General features: G+C 38.9%; 1 protein-coding gene across 8 annotated transcripts in view; it reads left to right on the top strand.

The window, feature by feature from the left end:
* The window catches only part of TMEM67 (transmembrane protein 67), an 84,451-nt gene that overhangs the window by 49,967 nt on the left and 14,170 nt on the right, over window positions 1-20,314 (top strand). For 3 of the 8 annotated variants that reach the window (XR_004260142.1, XR_004260141.1, XR_004260137.1), the window contains exons 24-29: window positions 2,597-2,713; window positions 2,817-2,921; window positions 3,865-3,967; window positions 6,304-6,446; window positions 7,392-7,537; window positions 14,010-14,133. Coding sequence is in view for 3 of the 8 variants with exons in the window: in XM_032249166.1 (XP_032105057.1) it covers window positions 2,597-2,713; window positions 2,817-2,921; window positions 3,865-3,967; window positions 6,304-6,446; window positions 7,392-7,472 (549 nt within the window). In the remaining 5 variants the exon portion in view is untranslated. Of the gene's footprint in view, window positions 1-2,596; window positions 2,714-2,816; window positions 2,922-3,864; window positions 3,968-6,303; window positions 6,447-7,391; window positions 9,126-14,009; window positions 14,134-20,314 lie in introns of those variants that run through there. The other 5 variants (XM_032249166.1, XM_032249199.1, XR_004260140.1 and 2 more) reach the window with 4 other exon arrangements.

The following is a 20,314-nucleotide window of genomic DNA, read 5'->3' as shown; positions in this document are numbered from 1 at the left end:
TATGGACTTCATTTGGATCCTGATTCAGACAAACCAACTATTTAAAAAATCTGGGAGATTTTTAGTGGACTAAATGTTAAGTAACAATTACTTTTGTTAGGTATGAAAATGGCATGGTAGTTATTTATTTTGAAGTCCTTATTAGAAATACTTACAAAGCATTTACAGATGAAATGACATGGTCTGGATTTTACTTTAAAATACTCTAAGAAAAAAGAAAATTTGGGAGAATAGATTAAACAAAATTAATAAAATATTCATAATTGCTGAAGCTAGGTGATGAGTGGTTTACTATTCTCTCTAGTATGTACGTTTGGAAAAAACTTCATAATAACATTTTTTAAAGAATAAGATATGCTTAAAAGGAAAAATCAAGAGGATTTAGTGATTAAGGGGCCATAACTGTGACTTGTAAGAATTTGATACATGATAATGGCATTTCAGAGAAGAATTTATTTAATACATTGAACTGGATCACTTGATTAAACATTAGAAATTATATTGTGATTAAAAAGTTAAATGCAAAACGGGAAGCCATAAGAAACTAGAAAAGAATATTTCAGACTGGGGGATGATATTCTAAGGATAAAGAATAGAAAGCATCAAAAAGGGAATATTAATTGATGTTACTTTATTAATACAGTACATTTACATATCAAACAATCATAAAAGAGAGTGAGTTAGGACAAAATACTTATAACAAATATTACAAAGATACTGATAACAGTGTTAAGAGTTACACAAATCACTAAGAAAACACTAAATTAAAATCTCAATGGAAAAATGACTAATATACACTAATAAACCTCTAAAAATATTTTAACTCATAATCAAAGAACTGACTATAAAAATAATAGTTTTCCTCTCTTCAAACTAGCAAAATATTTTTTAGAAAAGCTAATACTTGTTGGGCGTGGTGGCTCACGCCTGTAATCCCAACACTTTGGTAGGCTGAGGCAGGTGGATCACGAGGTCACGAAATCGAGATCATCCTGGCCAACACAGAGAAACTCTGTCTCCACTAAAATACAAAAATTAGCTGGGTGTGGTGGTGCGCACCTGTATTACCAGCTACTCAGGAGGCTGAGGCAGGAGAATTGCTTGAACCCGGGAGGTGGAGGTTGCAGTGAGCTGAGATCGCACCATTGCACTCCAGCCTGGTGCCTGCCTACAGAATGAGACTCTGTCTGAAAAAAAAAAAGAAAGAAAGAAAAGCTAATACTCAGTATCAAGGACACAGTGAAATGGGCAACCACAAAGCTACTGGTGCAGGTTAAATTTATGCAGACCTTCTGGAAAGTGTTTGGGCAATGTATACCAAGAGCTTTTTAAAAGTTCATAATCTTTGATTCACTGATTTTATGAATGTTAGCTCAAGGAAAAAATAACAATATGAACAGCTACTTAAATTCAAGATCTTCATCACAGAGGTTATTTGTAAGGGGAAAAGTATGTAAAATTGGAGAATATTAAATAAATTGGCTTACCTTTGTGGTGAAATCTTAAATAGATGGTAAAATCATATTTTATAGAATATTTAATGACATAGTGTAATTGCTCAGGCTATAACATTAAGTGAAAAAGAAATCATTGTGATCCCAATTTTATGCTATCTATATGTATATGCCTTGGGGAGAAGACTGGAAATGAAATTCCTTAAGATAATCTGTATCTCTGGGTGTTGAGATTTTAGCTAAATTTTTTTTCCTTTTTTGTATTTCTCTTTATTTTGTAAATTTTCTGCAACGGCATGTATGTTTTTAATCAAGAAAATTTTTTTTTAAATAGAGAAGTTCACTACATGTATTCTTCCTTTAAGTGTATAGAAAGCCAAGTGCCATATTATGTTTGCCGGTTAGATTTAGGCAAAGAAGGAAAATATTAACTGCTGCAGTAGGTAGACAGGCTTTATGGAGGCAAGAGAACTTGTGTCGAACCTTGAAGCATCAATCAAATCAAAAATTTTTTTTACATATTTGTGGTTGTCAGGATCCAAGTTGCGTTAAGGAAACCCAAAATGGATATCTGGTTTATAACATTAACTGTTTGGTCATTTATTAGTATGTTTTATTGTAATTAATTAAGGAAGCATCTCAAAAATGTTTAGAAAACAAGAAAAAACCATTTGCAATTATAAATCTGGATAACTCCAAAGCAAGACTTTTGAGCATACATTAAAAGAGCAATAAGGTTAATTATAAAGAAAGCTAAGAATATCAATAAATAATAAATATATATATATGTCTTTATGTCATCTCCTTTACTCTGCTCTACTTAAATATATATATGCTCTACCTAAATATGTATATCTGCTCTACTTAAATATATAAATATATATTATAACATGTGATAAATATATTTATATATTATAAATAAGTAAATAAATAAATATATTTAAGTAGAGGAAAGAAAATGATATAAAAACCTGTAAAGGAGTGTGCATTAAAGTAGAAATTGGCAAAATCTGGGAACCTTGGATAATGGTAGAATCTGTTTCTCAAATACAGTTTCAGTAAATTTCATTTAGCATCTGAATTTTTTGAGGCAGAAAATTTTTTATAATATTGATGTTAACTTAAATTTTTTAACTTTTCAGGAAAATTTGTGTAGCCAGAGAGGTTTGGTACCTAACACAGATGGTCAGACTTTTCAGATTGCAATTTCTAACCAGATGAGACAACACTATGACAAAATTCATGAGACTCTAATACGGGTTTGTATCAAGTACAGTTAAGATATATTTTGTTAATATTTAATGTTTCTAGATACCAAGAACATAAGACTTTGCATTTATTCATTTCTCTTTTTTACATTAGAAAAATGGCCCTGCTAGACTATTGAGTTCATCAGCAAGTACTTTGGAGCAGAGTATAAAAGCATATCATATGATGAATAAATTTCTTGGCTCCTTCATTGATCATGTATGTATGTCAACATTTATATTTAAGCTAGGATCAAATGCAATTTTTAAAAAGTTAAGTGGGAATGTCAATTATTTCTTCAAGGTAACCAAGTCAGTAAACTTAGAACCGTTCCTTAGGACCTTCCCTTTTTTTGTCTGTCACTTTCAATACATAGGAATGATATATTTTAAAAAGGCATTTCTAGCCATTAACTATGACTTAGAAATAGAGTTAGGTTATACAAAAGTAAAATGAGATTTTATGTGTCTGTTAACATAATGATGATTCCCTTAAACTGTGTGTGCACTGGAATTTTGGTAGCCAGTTACCAAAATATCACTCTGTTATTCATTATTGAAATCCTTGTGTTATGCTATAATTATATTTCTGAAAAGCTTTGTATAAATTGATTTTCAGTATATCTAGCCCTAAATACTACTAAGAGCACTTAAAATTTAAAACATTCCTAAAGAAAATTTTGTTTTAGGTTTCAGTGTAGAAAATTCAGTCATGGCTGGGCGCAGTGGCTCACACCTGTAGTCCCAGCACTTTGGGAGGCCGAGGCCAGCAGATCATGAGGTCAGGAGATCAAGACCATCATGGCCAACATGGTGAACCCTGTCTTGACTAAAAGTACAAATACTAGCTGGGCATGATGGTGCACGCCTGTAGTCCCAGCTACTTGGGAGGCTGAGGTGGGAGGATTGCTTGAACCCAGGAGGCAGAAGTTGAAGTGAGCCGAGATCATGCCATTGCACTCCAGCCTGGTGATGGAGGGAGACTCTGTCTCAAATTTAAAAAAAAAAAAAAAAAAAAAAAATCTTTTTGAAGAACAGATTTTCTTTGTTACTATTCATTTTTCATTTTCCCTCCCACTGATTTTACATTAATTGGAAAGCATTATTTCACTGCTGCTATTCTTGAAGTGATGCTGTCTTTTTTTTTTTTTTTTTTTTTTTAGGTTCATAAGGAAATGGATTACTTTATAAAAGATAAGTTACTTCTTGAAAGAATTCTTGGAATGGAATTCATGGAACCAATGGAAAAAAGCATCTTTTACAATGGTATCTTTTAAATCCCTTTACAGAGCTTGATAACTGTTTTCAAAGTTTGAGAAAAAAAGTACTTATAGATATTTTTCTTTTGATTTAATAATTTTATGGCTTTTAAAAAATCTTTTGATTATCACATCTTTTGATTGAACAATTTTATAGCTTGTAAAAAAGCAGTTACAGGAGGTGGCTTATGCCTGTAGTCCCAGCACTTTCGGAGGCTGAGGCAGGTGGATCACCTGAGGTCAGGGGTTCCGACCAGCCTGGCCAACGTCGTGAAACTTCGTCTCTACTAAAAATACAAAAAATTAGCTAGACTTGGCAGCGTACACCTGTAATCCCAGCTACTTGTGAGGCTGAGGTAGGGAGAATTACTTGAACCCGAGAGGCAGAGGTTGCAGTGAGCCAAGATTGCGCCACTGCAAAAAACAAACAAACAAACAAAAAAAAACCCTTTGCTAGTACAAGCTATAAATGGATATAAATGGATATAACCCTGTAACTAGTACTCTTGACAAGAGAGAACATAACCAGCACTTCAGATGCCCTCTTGTATAAAGCAGATGTTTTTAACTCGGTATCCATGGGCTGCTTCAGTAGTTCTCTGGATTTCCCTGAAATTGTTTGCAAGATTTGTATATGTATACTTTTTTTCCCCCTGGTGAAAGAGTCTGTTGCGTTCATCAGACTTTTGTTATTGTTGTTGTTGTTGTTTTTAAGAGACAGGTTCTAGGCCGGGCGCGGTGGCTCAAGCCTGTAATCCCAGCACTTTGGGAGGCCGAGGCGGGTGAATCATGAGGTCAAGAGATCGAGACCATCCTGGTCAACATGGTGAAACCCCGTCTCTACTAAAAATACAAAAAATTAGCTGGGCATGGTGGTGCGTGCCTGTAATCCCAGCTACTCAGGAGGCTGAGGCAGGAGAATTGCCTGAACCCAGGAGGCGGAGGTTGCGGTGAGCCGAGATCGCGCCATTGCACTCCAGCCTGGGTAACATGAGTGAAACTCCGTCTCAAAAAAAAAAAAAAAAAAAAGAGACAGGTTCTTGCTCTGTTACCCAGGCTGAAGTGCAGTGGTGTGATCATATTAATAGCTCACTCTCACCTCAAACTCCTGGGTTCATGGAATCCTTCCATCTCAGCCTCTCAAATAGCTAAGACTACAGCTTTTTTTTTTTTTTTTTGGTAGAGATGGAGTCTCGCTATGTTGCCTAGGCTGGTCTTGAACTCCTGGCCTCAAGCAGTCCTCATGCCTCAGCCTCCCAAAGTGCTGAAATTACAGACATGAACTACTATACCCAGCCTCATCATAATCTTTTAAAAAGGGTATTCATATCCCAATAAAGATGAAACCCACTGGTGGAGTGAAAAGAGGTCTTAGAACAAAACCTTAGGGGGACTATTTGAAATAAATTCTTGAACTTTTGAACACTATGTACTATTCTGTGCCTTGATGGGTTTTTTTCTCTAATTTACTCTATCTTAGGGAATGTTTATAAGATTAATTTAGCCTTTAGTTATATAAAGAAATAGAGAAAGGTTATTCATTAACTGGTCTTTGAAACTTATACTACTAGCAGTTACCAACCATTGGTCCTAATGTTAAAACCGTTTTTGGCTGGGTGCAGTGGCTTACACCTGTAATCCCAGCACTTTGGAAGTCCAAGGTGGGTGGATCACGAGATCAGGAGTTCAAGACCAGCCTGGCCAAGATGGCGAAACCTCCTCTCTACTAAAAATACAAAAATTAGCTGGGCATGGTGGTGAGCACCTGTAATCCCAGCTACTCGGGAGGCTGAGGTAAATAAATAAAAATTAAAAAAAAATAAAACTGCTGCCGGGCACTGTGGCTCATGCCTGTAATCTCAGCACTTTGGGAAGCCAAGGCGGGCTGAGGTCAGGAGTTCAAGACCATCATGACCAACATCATGAAACCCTGTCTCTACTAAAAATTAAAAAAATTATCCGGGCCTGGTGGTGCATTCCTTTAATCCCAGCTACTGGGGAGGCTGAGGCAGGAGAATCGCTTGAACCTGAGGGGCAGAGGTTGCAGTGACCCAAGATCACACCACTGCACTCCAGCCTGGGCAACAAGAGCAAAACTCCATCTCAAAAAAAACAAAACAAAACAAAACTGCTTTTTATGAGTTTTTATGAGTTTTTTAACTAACCTCTTTAAGAGTAGCAAATCTTAAAATTTTTGTTTATTTTTGTGTAAGCCATGAAGTATTGTATATAGTATGTTTCTATATGCTGTTTTTAAATATCCAAATTTTATTACCAGAAATTTATCACAGACTTGTTCCTTTTTAAAATGTCTAATTTATATTTTCTAAATTTTTTTAATAGATGAAGGTTATTCTTTCAGCAGTGTCCTGTATTATGGAAATGAAGCTACCCTTCTTATTTTTGATTTGCTGTTCTTCTGTGTGGTGGATTTGGCTTGCCAAAATTTTATTTTAGCAGCCTTCCTTACATATCTACAACAAGAGGTAAATTTAAAAAATTGTTCTACATTTTCTTGAGAGAAATATGTTAGTAGTAGATATTTATTTTCATAGCAGAGAGTAGCAGTGTCTGCTTTCACTACAATTTTGTAAAGGCTTAGATATGACTAATCCCACCAAAAGAAGGAGTCACATTTCAATCAACTGCACTCTGTCCTTCAGGGCCAATGAAATACTGGGGTCTAGTGGAGGGCATAAGTTGCCTGATTGTACTTGGAAGAGGAATCCTGTAGGAAGACACTTAACTGCTAGTCTCCTAGATGCTACAAGTGAACAGTAATTAGAGTCCTTTTCACCCTCTCCACCAGATAGATGTTAATGTAACAAAAAAACAAGCACTGGAGAGCTAGCTCAGGGCTCAGCACCAAAGGGAAGACCCCTTTAGCTTGCAACTTTGACACCTTCCCTACCTGTGTGAATAAAAAGCAACTTTGTGTATGAGTGTGGACTCTGAAATGGAGATATCAAGACATGGCAAATCTGTTCTTGAAATAGTGTTATTATCAACTAAATATTCTCCCTTATGTCAAAGAATATATACGAGTAAGATGCAATTTGTTAGTCCTTGACAGTGATCTAGAATTGTGAAGAAATACTGTCCTTAGCAAGTAGATTCTTTTGATGTTTCCGTAGCTTTTAGACTTAGAAGAAAGTTGCCTTTCTAAATATTTTAAAGTGTATCCCTGTGAATATGAGAGAATTTGTATTATTAATTCATAAGAATTTATTCTAAATGAGAACATACATTGCTTTGAAACTATGAAAGAAATTATCATCTTGAAATAACTTTCTGTTTCACCCTGGGATTCAGATGCCTGGTACATGAAAATAGTTGAGACAATTAGCTAATTTAATCTAGATATTTTAATTGATGTGCATATTTCATTTTGTTTAAATTTCTTTTCATTCTGAAGTGTTTTAATTTTCCAGATTTTTAGATATATCTGTAATACAGTAGGACAAAAGAATTTGGCATCCAAAACATTGGTGGATCAAAGATTTTTGATTTAACTTCCTGAATAAATAACTTAAAGACTCAATATAATCATGGCCAAAAGAAATTGTCATGATATCAGGTTAGTTTGTCGTATATCTTAAGACTTGTAATGTAAACTATTCTGTTTTTGTTTTTTATTTGCAGAAAGATTTATTTTTATAATTTGGGAATATATAATGTGATATAATAGAAAATACTGTTTTCCTATTGTGTGTGTTATTTAATACACTAAGTAATTAACACTGACAGTGAGGCAAAAAAGAAATCTAAATGTTGCTTTCAGCATAGTACTTTTTAACGATAATTAAAACAGTCTCCATTTGTCTCTGTAGATTATTTTATAAACTGAGAGCTGTCTGAATTTTCTCACATTGACAAAATAATTTGATTCCAAGTTCAAGACTAGTTTTCAGTTTGATATTTTCATGTTTTATGTGCTTATGGTTAAATAAATATTGAAAGATGTTTTCAAGTTTACTTAGAAATTTTAAATTGTGTTATTGATGATTTAATTTGCCTCATTCTAATTGTTCACCCTATTTGGCAGTCAATTAATTCACTGTTGGATTAATATACATCTCATGAAATGATACCTATTCATTCCTTTGTATACCTGTATTAGGTCAGTATACTCTTTCCGTGAAATACATTCGCCTTTCTAACATAGTTTACACTTATTAAGCTATAATGTGTGACATTTTTCCCAATATTGTTTTTTATACATTTTAATTTCTTAATATTTTAAGAGTTCTCTCCCCAAGTTTTGCTTTTTCAATTATGTTTAAAGATTGTAAATAACAAACTATAAGGCTGGGTGCTGTGGCTCACACCTGTAATCCCAGTACTTTGGAAGGCCAAGGCAGGTGGATCACTTCAGGTCAGGAGTTCGAGACCAGCCTGGCTAACATGGCGAAACCCCGTCTCTACAAAAACAAAAATTAGCGCTGTGTGGTGGCACATGCCTGTAATCCCAGTTACTTGGGAGGGTGAGGCACGAGAATTGCTTGAGCCTAGGAGGTGGAGGTTCTGGTGAGCTAGATAGCACCACTCACTCCAGCCTGGATAACAGAGTAAGACCTGTCAGGAAAAACAAAACAAAACAAAACTGTAAATGTATCATGTTTCTCATTGCTTTCTATCTTAATGCTATGTAAATACTTAAAATGCAATACTGGACAAATATTGTTTATATTTTCTCAGTTGAAAGTATATACTAAAAGATTTGGTGTTTCTGTTTCTGTTTGATTAATGTATATTTCATGCATTTAGGAATATAGCATTATTGGGGCAGAGGCCCCAGCCATTGCCAAAGTTGAATCTTTCACATTTCCCTGAATCTTGAGGATGACTGAAAAGAAAGTCTTTGAAACTACCGTGTCTGAAGGATCACAGTACAGAAATGCCTTTATAAAGGCTGCAGAGATAGATACATGTACTGGCATTGGATTTTTAAAACCACTCACTCAGAAGCATAAGTAAGAAATTCAGCCATCATTCAACACAGAAGTTAATTTTAGTGTAAATGTTTTTAAGTATTAAATTTCACAATAAAGGATTAATTGGCTTACTTGCTGATAAAACACAGAAAACATTTAAAATCATTCTAAATTAATTTTGTGTGATATTTTTATTTTGGTTAGATGCATAAAAATGAGTTTAGATTTTCATATACTGTTGACTCCTTTGTTCACATTGTCACAATTTACATTTCATGATCACGTGCATAATTATTCACTAGATTCATTACCCTTTGTCTATAGTACGCAATCACTGTACTTTGAATCTTATATCCCTGATTTTACTGATTTTCTAGAAACATTTGATGTCTCTTCATCATTTCATAAGAAACAAAACCTAGAGAGGTTGTTTAGAAGCTGTTGTGCACTTCTTCGTATGCCCCTTAGAAACATATAGGCCCTTAAAATATGTCTGTAGACCAGTGCTTTGGTTATGAGAGATTTGTAAATGCTTGCTTCTCTGGCACTGCTCTCCTAACTAACTGCCTTTTGAGGGAGCTTTGCTGGTTACCTACATTGAGGAACATCCAAAATGATCATTAACTCAGCTCTTGCAAGTATGAAGCATGTATCCTTTTGGTAAATATTGACAAATATAAGCTGAGGGGAAATAAATGTAAGTCAAGGAGCAGTGAGCAGTGTGGCTTAATGGAAAATGCTCCAAATTTAGTAACAGAAGTCCTGGATTCAAATTAGAATTTTGCCCCTGTTACTTACAAGCTTTGGTATCTTGAACAAAGTCATTTGGCATCTTTGAGCTTCATTCTACATCTCTACAATGAAAATAATACCCTTTGCTTACCACTTGTTGGAAGGATGTGTGTGTGTGTCTGTATAATGGGGTCTCACTCTGGTCACCCAAGATAGAATGCAGTGGCATGATCTTGGCTCACTGCAACCTCTGCCTCCTAGGCTCAGTCTCCCAAGTAGCTGGAACAACAGGTGTATGCCACCACGCCCAGCTAATTTTTTGTACTTTTTTGTAGAGACAAGCGTTCACCGTGTTGCCCAGGCTGGTCTTAAACTCCTGAGCTCAAGAGATTCACCCACCTCGGCCTCCCAAAGTGCTGGGATTACAGGTGTGAGCCACTACACCTGGCCAGGATTAGGTTCTTAAAATGTACTTTTAACGTTGGGTAAACTATGAATGCTGGAGTTTTTATTTTTAGTTTAAAATATCTGATCCAAAATATATTTTTATCTTGCTAACAAATTAATTATATGATCTCAGTAACTGACCAGTGAAAATTCTGAGCCTGCCTTCTTTCTCAGCCACCCCCAGCTCCACCAGTAAGAGGCCTAGATAGGGTCACTGATACATGTTAAACAAAAGAAGACAGCACCCCTTTGGGAGACACAGTTCATCATAAAGAGTGGAGAAGATAGGAAGAGTGGAGTATTGTCTCTGGAAGGGAGGGTTTCTTTCATTTGCTCACTCATTCATTCATTCATTCCAACAATGTTTCTACCTCTTTCCACTCCTCAGCCCCTCAGAAGGGTCTTATAATTAGTAGAAGAAACAGGCAAATTAACCAATAATTACAGCAATATAAAAAGTGCTGCATTCCCTGGGGTGTGATATAAGGAAAACTCTTAACTGTACTTCTGGGTCATCGGGGCCTCAGTGCTTTGATCTCAGAGAAGTGGATTTGATTTAAGATTTTTTTTGTTGAGACAGTGACTCACTCTGTCACCCAGGCTGGAGTGCACTGGCATAATCTTGGCTCACTGCAACCTCCACCTCCCGGGTTCAAGCAGTTCTCCTGCCTCAGCCTACTGAGTAGCTAGGATTATAGGCGCAAGCCACCACGCCCAACTAATTTTTTTGTATTTTTAGTAGAAGAGGTTTCACCATGTTGGCCAGGCTGGTCTCTAGAACGTCTGACCTTGTGATCTACCCACCTAGGCCTCCCAAAGTGCAGGGATTACAGGTGCCAGCCACCGCACCTGGACTGATCTAAGATTTTAAGACAAAAAAAAAACAGGTGCAACCAAAGCAAGGAATAGTACGTACTTGGAGACAAAGAAGCACATGGCAGTTTGGAGCACTGCGGACCATTTGAACACAGAGTACATGTACTGTTTATATTTTTAAAGTTTTCTGTATAAGATGTTTTGCCATTTTAAGAAACTTTCCCTTCTGGGGAGTGATTGTCCCTCCTGGTACTCCCCAGTTTTTCTAGACAGCAAAGGACTCAGGTGGGAGCATACCTTAGATATACAAACTAGCCCTGGGCCACACATCCTCTGTCTGGCCCTGAAACCCCTGGAGGCAATGTTCCTCGTCCTTAAATCATCCCAGGACCAGGTAACGGGCAACTAGGGACAACCTCTGTAGTTTAGAGCACACTGAAATGATTCCAACAAGCCTATCCCAAACTTTTCACCCTGCTCTGCCTTGCCATTTCCTCGGAAACTCCAGTAAGCGCCCAGGCTCTCCCCTGGCTCCTGCTGCTCCTGCCTCCCGACGGGTGCTTTTCTTGCCGTGGCTGTGCATGGTGTGCTGTGCCTTCTGTTTGTAGGACCTGTGAGTGTAAGAAACTTTTTCCTGTGTCTCCTCTTGTCATTCCTCACTGATCACTACATAAAAGAACATAGAACAGTACATTTGGGGGTTTTGGGGGGTGATGAGGTTGAAAAGGAAAAAACAGGAGTCACATCATTAAAGGTTTTTATGTTGGGCCACCTCTCCATCACGTGCATGGAGTGTTTAACCAAGTTGGAGACTAGTGCTCCTGCTCTGTTGCCTGGCTGCATGTTGTGGTTTGCAAGAAAATGCATTGCCCATAAAATAGGCACCAAAGGTAGTAGTTGAAAGCATGGACCCTGGAGCCAGACTGGCCTGTGTTCAAGTCCTGATTGCACCACTTACTGGCTGGGCAATTTGACCAAGTCGTGATTAAATGTTCTCATCTGTAAAAGACGTAAATAGTACCTACCTCAAAGACTTAATTGGGAAGATTAAATGAATTATTGTGTGTACAGTGCTTAGAAAAGTGCCTGGCACATAGTAAATGGTATGTGAGTATAAGCTGTGTAATAGTAGTAATAGTGGTAGTAGTTCCCATTAATATTTAGTGCAGAAAGAGAGACCCAGATTAACCACCAGAGACTACATTAAGACACTATCTACCGGGCACAGTGGCTCACACCTGTAATCCCAGCACTTGGGGAAGCTGAGGGGAGCAAATCACCAGTTTGGGAGTTTGAGACCATCCTGGCCAACAGGGTGAAACCCCGTCTCTACTAAAAATACAAAAATTAGCTGGGCATGTGGGGTGTGCCTGTAATCCCAGCTACTCCGGAGGCTGAAGCATGAGAATCGCTTGAACCAGGAAGTCAGAGGTCGCAGTGAGCTGAGATTGCGCCACTGCACTCCAGCCTGGTGACAGCAAGACTCTTGTCTCAAAAAAAAAAACGACATTGTCTCATTGCCGGGTGTGCTAGAAGTAGCGGTAGACAAACTGCCTGCCACACAGTAGTCTGTGGGCTTTAAAAAATAACTGCTTCTGTTATTTTTATGATAATTATTGCTTCTGTTGTAATTATTATTGTTCCAAGGAATACATGGCTGTGGCCCAAGGATAAATAAATGATCGCAGATGATCAGTAGAATGAAGTCCAGGGCATGTCCACAGGTGTGTGGATATGTATATACACACACATAGCAAGGGTGGCATGCAGTGCAGTAAGGGAAAAGTGTTTTTTAGGTGTTCCATTGAATATCTCAGTGGAAAAAATGCATACCCCTGTGTCACACACAAAAATCAATTTCAGGTAGATGCTAGATCTAAATGTGAAAGGGTAAATGGTAAAGTTTCTAGAAGATAAAAGGGTAATATAGTCATGACTTTCATGTGGTCTTTTAGTTTTCTGTTTTGCTTCGAGACAAGATTACTCTCTGTTGCCCAGGTTTGAGTGCAGTGGTGCAATCATGGCTCACTGTAGTCTTGACCTCCCAGGGTCAAATGATCCTCCCACCTCAGCCTCCAGAGTAGTAGAGATTACAGGTACATGCCTCCATGCTTGGATAATTTTAAATTTTTTTGTAGAGACAGAGTCTTACCATGTTGCCCAGGCTGGACTCAAATTCTTGGCCTCAAGCAATCGTCTGGCCTCAGTCTCCCAAAGCACTAGGATTACACACTTGTGTGTGAGCCACTTCACCCAGCCTGCCAAGATTTCTTAAACAAGGCCCCCAAAAGACTGGGCATGGTGACTCATGCCTGTAATTCCAGCACCTTGCAAGGCCAAGGCAGATGGATCACTTGAGCTCAGGAGTTCAAGACCAGCCTGGGCAACATGGTGAAATCCCATCTGTAGCAAAAATACAAAAAAATTAGCCAGGTGTGGTGGCCTGTGCCTGTAGTCCCAGCTACTCAGGAGGGAGGATCGCTTGAGCCCACGGAGGCTGTAGTGAACCAAGATCGCACCACTGAACTCCAGCCTGGGTGACAGCACGAGATCCTGTCTGTCTCAAAATAAAACAAGACCCAAAAAAGATGAACTATAAAAGAAAAGATTGATAAATTGGACTTTACAATTTGTGTTAAATTTACATTTATGTAAATTTATATGTGTAAATTTGGAATTTACGTTAAAATCAGGAACACTGAACATCAGAAGAAGACCCGATTATAAGAATGAAAAGGCAAACCTCAATATAAGAAAAAACAATTACAAACAGATTAGACAAAGCACTCTTGTCCTGAATAAAGAAGTCATCAAATCAATGAGGAAGACAGGCAACACAATAGAAAAATGGGCAAGACTTAAGTAGCCATCCCTCAAAAGAAGGTTTCCAAACAACCAATAAACACCTGTGAAAAGTGCTTAACCTTGTTAGTCCTAAGAATGCAAAATAAAACCATGAGGTACCACTACAAACCCAACAAAATGGCTGAAAGTTAAAAACTTAAAAATACCATGTGTGGCCAAGAATGTGTGGAGCAAAAGAACTTTCATACTGTTTACTATGTAAAGTGAGGGAATTCACATTCAGCTATAACTTTTGGACTATCCTGAATCTTAAAGACAGGAAGACCTGAAGCCTTTGCAGTTTGTATTTGACCAAAACCCTGGCTGACAGCAGGTGGCAGTGGAGCGCACAGTAAGCTTTTCAGGACCGGGCTGGGGCTCTTCTGACTATAGCTCAAAGGTAAGTGTGCTCACAGGACCGTGGAGGCAAGAGAAACGCCATTCTCTCCGTCCTCCTTCACTTATTGTCCCCCTTCTAACTTCTGTCATCTCGCCCTTTACCGCACCAGAGTGCTGGGCAGCTCAGGTGACTACAGTGCATTCTAAATCTAGTGCTGAGTTTTTTACACCAGGTTAGGGAATTGAATGCTAAAATTAGTGATGATATGCTTTCATCCATCTACTAGGGACTAGGATCACAAAACAGATTATGCTTCAGAAAAAAATTTAAGAATGAATTATCTAATGATTCTGGAACCTCCTTCCCTTCATTTTAATGAAATACGTATTTACATTAAAATATCTTTAAAAATCAAACTCTTACCTAAAGTATATAATGCGCTTTTTCTATATACAGTCTCTCCAAAGGGAACACTAGGTGCTAAGGATAAGAAGGTAGATGAGACATTGCCTCTGCTTGTATAGGGCTTATAGTTAAACAGAAAAGACAGAAAAACAAATCAATAAAAGCATAATAAGTCCTGTGTTCTTATCCTATTGCTTCTGTAACAAATTGCCACAACTGAGTGGCTTAAAGGAACATAAAAGTATCATCTTACAATTCTGGGCAGCAGAAATCTGAAATGGGTTGACTGCACTAAAATCAACTTGTCAGCCTGGCTAGGCTTCTTCTGGAGGCTCTAAGGAAGACCCCCTCTCTGATTCTCAAGGACTTCTGTGATTACATTGGGCCCACCGTATAATTCAGGATAATTTTCCCGTCTCAAGATCCTTAGCTTACTCACATTGGCGAAGTCCCCTTTGCTGTGTAAGGTAACATATTCATAGGTTCTGGGGATTAGGACCTGGGTTTTGTGTGTGGGGTGGGGGGGGATGTGGGGGGGGCATTATTTTTGCCTATTATAGAGCACAATCTATCTGTAGGGTACAAGAACATAAAAACTATTATACTTATGATCATTTGGGTAGTCTGGAAAGACCTGTGAAAGAGTTACTTTAGCCGAGACATAAAGCAAGAGCAGTAGCTAGCCAGGACTACAGGATGGGAATGAGGCTGAAATGTTCCAGATAGAAGGAACAGCATGTGCAAAGGCCCTGATATGGGGGCATCCTTGTCTAGATTGGACATTTGACAGAATTGACCAGATTCAAAAAGGTATTTACTTAGAGTCAAGAATATAGTTTCAAAGTAAGAAAAAACTAAGTGCCTATCCTATTTAATTCAGGTTTTCAGTCTTCCCCATTGCAGCAAACAGAAAAAGATTTTGTCTTCTTTTTTTTAGCTAGCTGAATGTGGTTCCATCCACTGAACAGTTCTCATTTTTTAGAGCCTCTCTCAAAGCCATCATTATACACAATTTCAAAGGATTGTTACCTAGAAGGGTGACAGACCAAGCTCAGAACACAAAGCCAAAGTCAATGATCTAATCCTGTTTGGGAAAGGTCTGCTCCTTGCTGGGGTCAGCTACTATTCTGATCATGTTTTCATGTTGGCAGTTATCTTTTGCAGCTGCTCTCATTGTATGGAGTTAAGGGACAGCTGGTAGCAGACTAGGGCTTTTAAAAAAAAGGTTTTAAAATGAATCATAGAGCTCTTTTTCCTCTTATGTCACTTACTGAGCTTTGAAACGCAAGCCAGCTGATTGGAGATAATCGTGGCCAGTGTTTGCATTGCACTTTGATTTTTCATATTTTAATAAGAATTTAGATGCCTTTCCATGTATTATTTTTAGCTACCTTGTATTATACGAGCACTACAATGCCAGCTACCAAGGACACTCATTAAATTGGCATTTTAAACATTTCTGTAAATTACTAGAACACTTTAGCGTTAACTCCCGGAGGGTAAAAGGCTATAAGATTTTATGTACAAGAGTATCTGTCCTATACTCTAAACAAAATAGAACTCCAAACCCATTCCTCTTATTCTGTCTGCGCTCCTCAGTTATAAAGCTGCAGGAAGAGCCATCATTTAATCACTTTTTTTTTTCTATATGCTTAGGATAAAGAGGCACAGTAGAATTATAGCTAAGAGCAAAGCCTTTGAATTCTGACAGACCTGTCTTTGAATCCCCAACTTATTTCCATTGCATATGATCATAAGCAAACTATCCCACCTCCATGAGCCTCTTCGTTTTTTCTTTCTTTTTTGAGATAGGGTCTCACTCTGTCACCCAGGCTGGAGTGCAGTGGCACAATCTCGACTCACTGCAACCTCTGCCTCCTGGGTTCAGGTGATCCTCCCAGCTCAGCCTCTCAAGTAGCCACACCCAGCTAATTTTTTGTATTTTTAGTAGAGACGAGGTTTTACCATGTTGGCCAGGCTGTTCTCAAACTCCTGACCACAAATGATCCACCCACCTTGGCCTCCCACAGTGCTGTGATCACAGGCGTGGGCTGACGCACCCAGCCTGTGAGCCTCTTCTTTATGTGTCAGCCTGGGTAATATCTTCCTCAAGAGGGTTGTCATAGGATTGAAGGAGATAATAGTGGTACAGTTGTTAGCACAGTGCCTGGAATAGGCCAGTGTACAACAAATGCAGTACGTCATTACAACTGAATTATTATTTTGACAGCCACAAAACAAATAGCATCCAATAGGGCCATTTCCTCCTTTATTTTGGACACTGAATTAATGTGGCCTTAAATTACATGAACAGTCTCATCCCAGTGTTGTTCCATATTGAGCCTGTGGTCAGATGAAAAAACTATTACTGTTTTTCTGGAGCACTGTCGTTACACCAGCTCTCCTTCTCCAGAATGTTGCACCTATACTCACCTCAGGCATACCACAGAAGCAGTCAAAGAAGTAAATGTGTCACATTTAGGTCCTTCTGCATATGCGTTATGGAAACGAGACAGGGTTGCTGAGAGAGGTTATCTCTCTTGGAGGAGGGATGGACCACATGGATTGCACCATCCTTTCCCAATTGACCATTGGGTGTACAGATAAAGCCTTCCCGTACAAAATCACAACACCGAAGGAGGCTATCTATTTGGCCTCCTATCATGGTGAGCTCTGACAACTGAAATAAGAAACCTTGAAGCTAATTGCCTAACAGGCAGAATAAACTCAAGGGTCAGAGACTAATCCAATCATAATAGACTCATTTCTATATTTGTACTATTGTGGGAGTGTAACTTATTCCATAATGACGTGTTTATGTTCATTAAGTCATTAAGTAACAAGCTTTGTTATTCAGGTCTTGAGGGACTCTAAATAAGTGGGTTAGGAAAGAATCTGAAATGATGAGGATAAAGTGAAAGCTGTGTGACTCAATTCTTCTTCCCCCCAAAAGAAATGGACTCCAAGGTTAGATATACATTTAATTGGGTAGTGGAAAGTACACTGAACTGGAAATCCAGAAGTTTAGATTTTTGTCCTATCTTTGTTGGCAACTAGACCTTGGCTAAATCAGTTACACTTCTGGGCTTCTGTTTCATTTACAACCCCAACGGTCTCAAGTCCTTCTTTCTCTAAGGTCAGTCAATAACCTTCTACATGTAAAATACTGGATGAAGATGATTAATGTTCATTTGAGCCCATTTGTTCTTGGACATGTCATTTATTCTAAAATTTAGTTTTATATTTTTTATTTGTATTTATTTACTATAATTTTTTGAGATGGAGTCTTGTTCTTGTCACCCATGCTGGAGTGCAATGGCGTGATCTCAGCTCATGGCAACCTCTGCCACCTGGGCTCAAGTGATTCTCCTGCTTCAGCCTCCCAAGTAGCTGAGATTACAGGTGCACACCACCATGCCCAGCTATTTTTTTCGTATTTTTAATAAAGACAAGGTTTCACCGTGTTGGCCAGGCTGGTCTCGAACTCCTGACCTCAGGTGATCTATCCACCTCAGCCTCCCAAAGTGCTGGGATTACAGGCATGAGCCACTGCACCCAGCCAGTTTTACATATTTTTAAATGGCAGATAATAATCTTGAGAAGGCGAACGTGGCAGAATTTATTAACAGTACATCAGTTTAAGCTCAGACAACATATGTGAAAAAATTGTTATGTCCTTGCCATTTATACATGACCCGTAGCATGCATGGAATATGCTGCAGCAAAGCCCTGAATTACTACCTCAAAATAAATCAACCAGTAGGAGGATGTTGCTAGTTGCCTACGGAATATCCATTCTCCCCTTCTTTTTTATTTTATTTATTTATTTATTTGAGATGGAGTTTCACTCTTGTTGCCCAGGCTGGAGTGCAGTGGCATGATCTGGGGTTACTGCAACCTCCGTCTCCTGGGTTCAAGCAATTCTCCTGTCTCAGTCTCCTGAGTAGCTGGGATTACAGGCATCTGCCACCATGCCTGGCTAATTTTTTTGTATTTTTTTTTTACTGGAGATGGGGTTTCTCCATGTTGGTCAGGCTGGTCTCGAACTCCCAACCTCAGGTGATCCGCCCACCTCAGCTTCCCAAAGTACTGGGATTACAGGCATGAGCCGCTGCATGTGGCTATTTTATTTTTTAAAAGAGACAGAGTTTCACTCTGTCATCCAGGCTGGAGTGCAGTGAAGCAATCATGCTCACTGCAGCTGCAGCCTCCCAGACCCAGCTCCCAAGCAACAATCCTCCTGCCTCAGCCTCCTGAGTAGCTGGGACTACGGGCATGGGCCACCACGCCTGCCTAATATTTATTTTATACATATATATATATATATATTTTGAGATGGAATCTTGCACCGTCTCCTGAGCTTGAGGGCAATAGTGTAATCTCAACTTACTGCAACCCCTGCCTCCCAGGTTTATGTGATTCTCCTGCGTCAACCTCCCAAGTAGCTGGGATTACAGGCACACGCTACCATACCTGGCTAATTTTTTGTGTTTTTTTAGTAGAGATGGGGTATCACTATGTTGGCCAGACTGGTCTCAAACTCCTTACCTCATGTTCTACCTACCTCAGCCTCCAAAAGTGTTGGGATTACTGGCGTAAGCCACTGCGCCCAGCCAGTTTTCGTATTTTTTGTAGAGATGAGGAGTCCACTCTGTGGCCCAGGCTGGTCTTGAACCCCTGTGCTCAAGCGATCTTCCCACCTCAGCTCCCAAAGTGTTGGGATTACAGGAATGAGTCACTGTACCTGGTTCCCCTTCTTTTTTTTTTTTTTTTTTAATTGTGGAACACTGATTTCATTTGGAGTCTGCTCAGTTTCCATTGTGGCTAAGAAGCCCTGTTTCATGGTGGCCAATGAGAGGCAAGCAGAAGTCTGCTGATGGAGCATCTGAGAAGGCTATTAATTTCCTCATAAAAAGGAATAAACATGGCTGGTGTATACTTTTTGCCCTTCTGACTTCCTACCTGGAATGTGGTTGTGATGCCTGGAGATGCAGGAGTGTGAGGATGCAGAGCAGGTGCGGAGAGAAGCTGGGTCTTTGACTACTATCTTTGAGCAGCTGGGCCAGCCCCAGGCTGCATCCTCTTCTTGTTACTGGGAAGGACTAAGCCCTATTTACAGACAGGTCTCTAATCCATGCAGTGTAATGCAATCCTGACTCATAAAATACTCCCAAACCACTGCTCCCCAGTTGTTCCATGTCAGGTACAGCATAGTATAAACTAATTTCAGTTGATACCCTCCAGAAGGTCGTACCTCTTAAGAGAACATGTAGCCATATGCTATTCAGTGTTTTCAGAGAAATCACCACCACCATCATCATCATCCTCAACAACAACAAGAACAACAAACAAGTAGTATTTACAATGTGTCTTAAGGAAATTTGATTGACTGACTTCAAGCAGCACTGCTTAATTCAGGAACACTTATCAAGAGAAAAGAAGACAGAGGCAGTGGCTTATGCTTGTAATCCCAGCACTTTGGGAGGTTGAGGTCGGTGGCTTGCTTGAGGTCAGGAGTTTGAGACCAGCCTAACCAACATGGCAAAACCCCATCTCTACTAAAAATACAAAAATTAGTTGGGCATGGTGGCACACGCCTGTAATCCCAGCTACTCGGGGGCTGAGGCAGAAGAATCGCTTGAACCTGGGAGGTGGAGGTTGCAGTGAGCTGAGATCACACCACTGCATTCCAGCCTGGGTGACAGAGCAAAACTCCATCTCAAAAAAAAAAAAAAAAAAAAAAAAAGATGCTAGCTTGAACTTTGTTGAATAGCCCTTTTAAGAGTTATACCTATATATTGTGCTATAAAACTATATTTAACTACTAAGAAGGCAA

This window comes from Sapajus apella, unplaced genomic scaffold (genome assembly GCF_009761245.1).
Source record: "Sapajus apella isolate SASKATOON/1434 unplaced genomic scaffold, GSC_monkey_1.0 scaffold3, whole genome shotgun sequence".
Classification (NCBI taxonomy): domain Eukaryota; kingdom Metazoa; phylum Chordata; class Mammalia; order Primates; family Cebidae; genus Sapajus; species Sapajus apella.
This window is presented reverse-complemented; position numbering and strand designations above follow the sequence as displayed.